Source organism: Doryrhamphus excisus, chromosome 1 (assembly GCF_030265055.1).
Source record: "Doryrhamphus excisus isolate RoL2022-K1 chromosome 1, RoL_Dexc_1.0, whole genome shotgun sequence".
Classification (NCBI taxonomy): domain Eukaryota; kingdom Metazoa; phylum Chordata; class Actinopteri; order Syngnathiformes; family Syngnathidae; genus Doryrhamphus; species Doryrhamphus excisus.
In genome coordinates this window covers 30398733-30406629 of record NC_080466.1, presented here as the reverse complement: position 1 = coordinate 30406629, position 7897 = coordinate 30398733, and the positions used below count along the sequence as shown (strand labels likewise).

The following is a 7897-nucleotide window of genomic DNA, read 5'->3' as shown; positions in this document are numbered from 1 at the left end:
ATGGCACGGCCTGCAGCTCTAGTATGGAGGGTGGGAAGGAGGGGGGCTTTCTTTTGTTTCTTTGTTTTTTTTTTTTTTGTTTTTTTTTTCTTTTTTTAATTCTGGTAATTGTTTTAATTCTGTAAAGCACTTTGTGTTGCATGTCTTTGCAGGAAAAGTACTATACAAATAAAGTTGATTTGATTTGATTGCAGAAATCTTAATTCATGGAAATGGATTCCATCATCAACGGGACCGACGCTATAAACGCCATGCATCCTTGTTATGAATCCTACAATGCATCCTTAATATTCACAAACCATCCTTCTTTAACGTGCGTTTTTGTGTATTGTGTCCTTGGGTTATTGTCCGTGACTACAATATGCGGCAACCTTCTCGTGATTATCGCTGTCATTTACTTCCAAAAACTTCACACTCCGACTAATTATTTCATTCTGTCTCTTTCTGTAGCTGATTTACTTGTCGGTGTTTTAGTTTTTCCCTTCAGTATGGCTTTTACCGTCACTTCCTGTCTTGACCACAAGGATTTCATCTGTAAAATACGAGATATCTTCGACGTATCATTATGCACGTCATCGATTTTAAATTTATGTTGCATTTCTATTGATAGATATTACGCCGTTTGTCAGCCTTTAACGTATCGATCAAAAATAAACGTTCAAGTGGCTTTGATGATGATTCTATTGTGCTGGGTTATTGCCGCTATGATCGGAATCGGTATTATCATAGGAGGATATAGCCAAGGAACCTGTGAGGAAATGTGTTCCGTTAATGTTATTTTATCCAATATTATGGGACCGGTTTTAGCGTTTTATCTCCCGGCGGTTATTATGAGCTGCATCTACTTGAAGATCTTCTTCGTGGCTCAGAGGCAAGTGAACAGCATCCAGAGTTCAAAGTCTGTGAGTAAACTGGAACGGAAAGCTACCAAAACTCTAGCGATTGTCATGGGAGTGTTCCTGTTGTTTATGTCGCCTTACTTTTTCTGCGTGGTCTTTCAGCCGCTATTCGCCGACGCTCCGTCGATTCCTGTGATCGAGACGTTAAACTGGCTGACGTTATCCAACTCAATGCTGAATCCGTTTATATACGCTTTCTTTTATAACTGGTTCCGCTCTGCTTTCAAAATGATCATAACCGGGAAGATATTTCAAGGGGATTTTGCTGATTGTACATTGATGTGATTTGAACAAATATTATTCATTCATTCATTCATTTTCTACTGGTGGCCAGCCAATCACAGGGCACATATAGACAAACAACCATTCACACTCACATTCATACCTATGGACAATTTGGAGTAGCTAATTAACCTAGCATGTTTTTGGAATGTGGGAGGAAACCGGAGTACCCGGAGAAAACCCACACATGCACGGGGAGAACATGCAGACTCCACACAGAGATGGCAGATGGTGGAATTGAACCCTGGTCTCCGAGCTGTGAGGTCGGCGCGCTAACCACTCGTCCGCCGTGCATTTTTTTATTAGGGCAAATACAGGACAATTTTTTTGCCAATAGTGATAATTTTCCTTGATTTTTGGGGCGGGGGGTTTGCCTATAATATTAGGATTATTAGGATTATTATAATAAAGACCAAAACAAATAAAAAGAAGAAATATACTGATACAACTCTTGGAATGGATACTGTCTATATTTATCTACATGATTTATTATTGTCATATATTGTATATGCACTATTGTTGGTTCTGTTTATAAATGAAATTCATAACATTTAACTGTGATTCCATAGTGGAATTCCAAAGAATCCATCCAAATCACTTACTGTGACGTGGAGAAGGGGTTAATAAGCTTTGCTTCTTCCTGCTCCTTTTCAGACATGTGTAGTAATGAGGTGTTGTGTATGTGTGTATGTTTGTATATACGTATATGTATGTACTATATATATATATGTACTGTATGTATGAAAATGTGCATGTATGCTGCATATATATACATATATATGTAGTATGTGTGTATATGTGTGTGTATACGTATATATGTAAGTATATAAATAGATATTGTAAGTATGTTGTATTGTAAGTGTATATGCGAGAAACATTAATGTAACATAATATGCATGTCTGAAATAAATTAAGAAGAATAAAGAATAAATAAACGCATTACACCTTTACAGTCTTTGGGTATTTTTATGTCGTAACATTTTTATTTTCACAGTACAGCAAAGTTCATGTTTTATGTTCCTGGTGGGTACTTCGGTTTCCCTGTCACATTCCAAAAATATACATGTTAAGTTTAATTGGAGACTCTAAATTGTACATAGGTATGAACATGACTGTAGAATTTTACTCATTCCATTTACAGCAGGGGTCTCAAACACGCGGCCCGCGGGACACTAGTTTGAGGCCCCCGCCTTGATATGAAAGTTTAATGTTAGTGCGGCCCCGCGCAAGTTTGATATGGATGCTGTATGGTATCATGTACCCAGAAAAAAATTATTACGTTTGATTAATGTTCATGTTAAAGGTTAAATAACTGTTAATAGTTATCCTCCCTATCCGTGTGGAAGTGTTAAGTTTTTGGCTTTTTAAGTTTAAAGGAAATAACTTGAAGGCTACCGTTTAGGTCGCTAGCTCTCTAGTTTGCGAGTTAGCATGTGTCTCAAGACCCTGCAGTTGCGCAATATGTTGTAAATAAAAAGAGTATAAATGTGACTATAGTCGTGTTTTGTCATGTCTACAGGGCTCTAATAATGCTTTGTTCATTTTAATCTGAAAAAAATAATTTGTCTACCCACCAACTATATGTGGTTTCTTAAGTTTTTATTATTTGCCGTTTTATTATTATTATAATATTTATTTATTACTGATTGGTTCATTTTCTTTATTCTTGATTTGTTTATTTATTTTTCATGTTACTTAAAAAAAAAGTAAGATATTTAGATATAAGTATGATGTAAGATATACAAAAACATGCGAGGTTAATCGGCGACTCCAAATTGTCCATAGGTATGAATGTGAGTGTGAATGGTTGTTTGTCTATATGTGCCCTGTGATTGGCTGACTACTGCAGGGTGATATAACGGTACATGCTGTCGCCTTTCATGCAGACCGCCATATTCCTGACCAGAGCCCCTACACCCAACTATGGATGGTTGTGTTATGAAGAGCATCCATCATAAAAATGAAACCTTATCCCCTCCATAATAGGATTGATTCTCTGTAGCGACCCCTACAGGGGAAAAAAAATCCAATTCATTTTGCATAATTGGAAAAAAAAATAGAAACAATACTGAACCAATCACAAAACCTCATTAGCAGAAGCTGGTGTGGCCTGCCATGCCCAGTAACCTGTGATTGGACAGGTCCTTGAACGCAATAAGCATAATAACACGAACTCCTTTGATGCAGTTTAGACTATTTGAGTCTGTCAACAGGAGGAGACAAAACTTCAACAAGAACTACACTTTTTTTTTTTCCTGAATATGGATGATTTTTTTTTTCAAGCATTTTCAATTAATGTATTATTTATGTCTGATTAATACTTCTAATGTTGTAACCTTGTTTTATGATGAAATCTGCCCATCTAGGAAGCATGGAATTTATTGTCAATAAGACTGATTTGTTGTATTTCTGTCATGAAACCAAGCAAGAGTCTTGCTTGATGATAATAAGACCCTCTGTAACACGTATGTTCTTGTACATGTTCATCGGTAGTACTATGTCTATCAGCATAATATGTTGTAACCTCCTGGTAATCACGTCTATCATTTACTTCAAGCAGCTCCACACTCCAACCAACTACCTCATCCTGTCTCTGGCTGTCGCTGACCTACTCTTGGGTGCTTTGGTTTTGCAGTTCAACATGGCTCTGTCTGTCAATTCCTGTATATGTTTCGGGGACGTATTTTGTAAAATTCGTCGAAGTTTTGATATTTGGCTGATGAAGACCTCCATTCTTAACTTGTGTTGCATTTCTATTGACAGGTATTACGCCGTGTGTCAGCCTCTGACTTATAAAACTAAGATAACCGGTCAAGTGGTTGGGATCATGATCCTGGTAATTTGGGTTTTTTCTGCTCTTTCTGGATTCGGTCTTACATTTGTGGGGCTTAAAGACACTATCTGTGAAGGCCGGTGCTTCGTATTTCACATTCCGAATGGATTTGTGGGGCCTATTGTTTCGTTTTACCTGCCGGTGATCATCCTGCTCGGCATTTATTTAAAAATATTAACTGTGGCGCTGAAACAGGCACAAAGCATCCAAAGCACACAAACTGCACGAACTGAACGAGTGAGTAAAATGGAAAGAAAAGCCACAAAAACGCTGGTTATTGTGATGGGAGTTTTTCTTCTCTGTTGGACCCCTTTTTTTCTCTCCTTAACTTTTAATCCTCTCAGTGGTTATTCAATTCCGCTACCTCTGAGTGAAATGCTGCTTTGGCTCGGATGGTCAAATTCTATTTTTAATCCGTTTGTTTATGGTTTCTTTTATTCGTGGTTTCGAGCTGCTTTCAGAATTATTATTTCAGGGAAAGTATTCAGTGGCAATTACAGAAACTGTAAACTGCATTGAGGTCACATGTTTTCTTTGACTCTGACACATGCGATGAATGTGATTAGACACATTAAATATGCTCTTCCTGTTTTTCTTTCATTATTATGCCATATTTTGCTATGCTACATCTTGTTTTCTACAAAATTGTAATAAAAATCATCTGCAGACATCACCTATTTTACATCACTTTGTATAAAAACACTGAATTACCAACATGAGCAATCAAGAATAAAAATACAATTATTGAATTACAGCATTTGTAAAAATTATAAAAAAAATGTCATGTATTTTTTTATTGTGACATGTTTTCTTTGACTCTCACACATGCGATGAATGTGTTTAGACATGACATTAAATATGCTCTTCCTGTTTTTCTCCCATTGTTATGCCATATTTTCCTATGCTACATGTTGTTTTCTACAAAATTGTAATAAAAATCATCTGCAGACATCACCTGTTTTACATCACTTTGTATAAAAACACTGAATTACTAACATGGGCATCAAGAATAAAAATACAATTAATTAATTACAGCATTAGTAAAAATTATTTTAAAAATGTAATATATTTTTATTGTGAGATTCTGTATCATATTCTATATCACATCACACACAATCCCTTACGCCATTACAGACTATATCTCACAACTACTTATTGTTTAAAAAGCACTTGTGCAATATATTCATTCAATCAATCATTAAGGTTTAAGCTGCACAGTAGAAAGAGAGAGACAAAAACAGCAGCAACAACAGTTGCCATGACAACAACAGCGACAAACAGGACTGCATCAGTTCATTGTCAATGATGTAAGTTGATAAAATGCATTTACTATGAATGAATAAATGTTTGCATGCTAAATTCACACATATTTGCTCGCACACATTTACGCTTGATAAAATAAAAATGTTTATTAGTCCCCCCATACCTTTGTAGACTTACAATTTTATTAAAAAAAAAACATCAGACACAGTTGTAAATGGTCAGGTTTAAAGTATCACAGTCTAAATCCAATAAATACGCCAATAATGACACAAATACTTATTATTTGAACATTTCAGAATAATTGAATGAGCACTAACAACAAACTTTTGGACACACTTCTTGAAATTGAATGCGAAAGTGTGTGTGGCTAGCGTCCACACCGATTAGCATAATTCTCAGTTAAAGTAAAAAAAAAGTGTAAACTAAAATTTAGAAGTTTGCCTACATTTTCCGGTTGGCATATAAAATGGAGCGCATCTTGTCTTGTTATTAAACACTACATAATGTATTTATTCTTAATGTATTTTTTTTTATTATCATGAATTCCCTTGTTAGCATCTTTAGCTTGCTAACAAAATGGCAACCAGAACCGGAAGTCGGCTATGTCCACACTGGTTAGCTTATTTTTCGGTTAAAGTAAAAAAATGTACATTAAAATTTTGACTTTTGCGAGCATTTTCTGGTTGGCATATAAAATGGAGCGCTTCTTGTCTTGTTAGCAAACACTGCTTAAATACAATGTTCTTAATGTATTTTTTATCATGAATGTCCTTGTTAGCATCCTTAGCTAACTAATCCTTAGTCATGTATGTCCACACCGGTTAGCTTATTTTTCAGTTAAAGTAAAATAGTGTACATTAAAATGTAGTAGTTTGCCTACATTTTCTGGTTGGCATATAAAATGGAGCGCATCTTGTCTTGTTAGCAAACACTGTATAAATACAACTACATTCTTAATGTTTTTTTAACAATTAATGCCGTTGTTAGCATCCTTAGCTTGCTAACAAAATTGCAACCAGAACCAGAAGTTAGCTATGTCCACATCGGTTAGCTTATTTTTCAGTTAAAGTAAAAGAACTTACATTAAAATTTTGAAGTTTGCCTACATTTTCTGGTTGGCATATAAAATGGAGTTCATCTTGTCTTGTTAGCAAACACTGCATAAATACAACTACATTCTTAATGTATTTTTTTCATGAATATGTTTATTAGTCCCCCCATACCTTTGTAGACTTACAATTTTATAAAAAAAAAAAAAACATCAGACACAGTTGTATATGGTCAGGTTTAAAGTATCACAGTCTAAATCCAATAAATACGCCAATAATGACACAAATCTACATTTGCCTACATTTTCCGTTGGCATATAAAATGGAGCGCATCTTGTCTTGTTATTAAACACTACATAAATACAACTGCGTTCTTAATGTATTTTTTTTTATCATGAATTCCCTTGTTAGCATCTTTAGCTTGCTAACAAAATGGCAACCAGAACCAGAAGTCAGCTATGTCCACACTAGTTAGCTTATTTTTTGGTTAAAGTAAAAAAACGTACATTAAAATTTTGACCTTGCGAGCATTTTCTGGTTGGCATATAAAATGGAGCGCATCTTGTCTTGTTAGCAAACACTGCATAAATACAACTGCGTTCTTAATGTTTTTTTTATCATGAATATCCTTGTTAGCATCCTTAGCTAACTAATCCTTAGTCATGTATGTCCACGCCGGTTAGCTTATTATTCAGTTAAAGTAAAATAGTGTACATTAAAATTTTGAAGTTTGCCTACATTTAAAATGGAGTGCATGTTCTCATATTATTAAACGCTGCATAAATACAACTGCGTTCTTAATGTTTTGTTTTTTTTTTTATCATGAATGCCCTTGTTAGCATCCTTAGCTTGCTAACAAAATGGCAACCAGAACCGTAAGTCTGCTATATCTGATCTATATCTACGCTATGTCTTCAGCGGGTTGACTCTCAAAAATGTAAACACAAAACACGTTTTAATAGTTTCACAATTATAGTGTTGCATGCATAAAATAATTCTAAATGCATATACATGACAAATGAAAGGGATTTAAATGAACATTTAAGGTTACTTTCACCTTCACTGGTAGTGTACAAAACATACAAAACATACAAAAAAAAAAAACCCAAAGGTTTATGGCTTCTTTTATTCGTGGTTCCGAGCTGCTTTCAGAATTATTATTTCAGGGAAAGTATTCAGTGGCAATTACAGAAACTGTAAACTGCATTGAGGTCACATGTTTTCTTTGACTCTGACACATGCGATGAATGTGATTAGACACATTAAATATGCTCTTCCTGTTTTTCTTTCATTATTATGCCATATTTTGCTATGCTACATCTTGTTTTCTACAAAATTGTAATAAAAATCATCTGCAGACATAACCTGGTTTACATCACTTTGTATAAAAAACACTGAATTATCAACATGGGCATCAAGAATAAAAATACAATTATTATTAGTAAAAATTATTAAAAAATGTAATATATTTTTATTGTGACATGTTTTCTTTGACTCTGACACATGCGATGAATGTGATTAGACATGACATTAAATATGCTCTTCCTGTTTTTCTCCCATTGTTATGCCAT

At 34.7% G+C, this 7897-nt stretch overlaps 2 protein-coding genes across 2 annotated transcripts; both read left to right on the top strand.

The window, feature by feature from the left end:
* Positions 1-212: 212 nt before the first annotated feature.
* Positions 213-1184, top strand: LOC131098805 (trace amine-associated receptor 1-like). The gene is made up of 2 exons (XM_058045992.1): positions 213-534; positions 607-1184. The coding sequence occupies exons 1-2, from the start codon at positions 213-215 to the stop codon at positions 1182-1184; spliced, it is 900 nt and encodes a 299-aa protein (XP_057901975.1).
* A 2494-nt stretch (positions 1185-3678) lies between these two features.
* On the top strand, positions 3679-4533 carry LOC131098789 (trace amine-associated receptor 4-like). Its single transcript, XM_058045991.1, has 2 exons — positions 3679-3868; positions 3941-4533. The coding sequence occupies exons 1-2, from the start codon at positions 3679-3681 to the stop codon at positions 4531-4533; spliced, it is 783 nt and encodes a 260-aa protein (XP_057901974.1).
* Positions 4534-7897: the final 3364 nt, after the last annotated feature.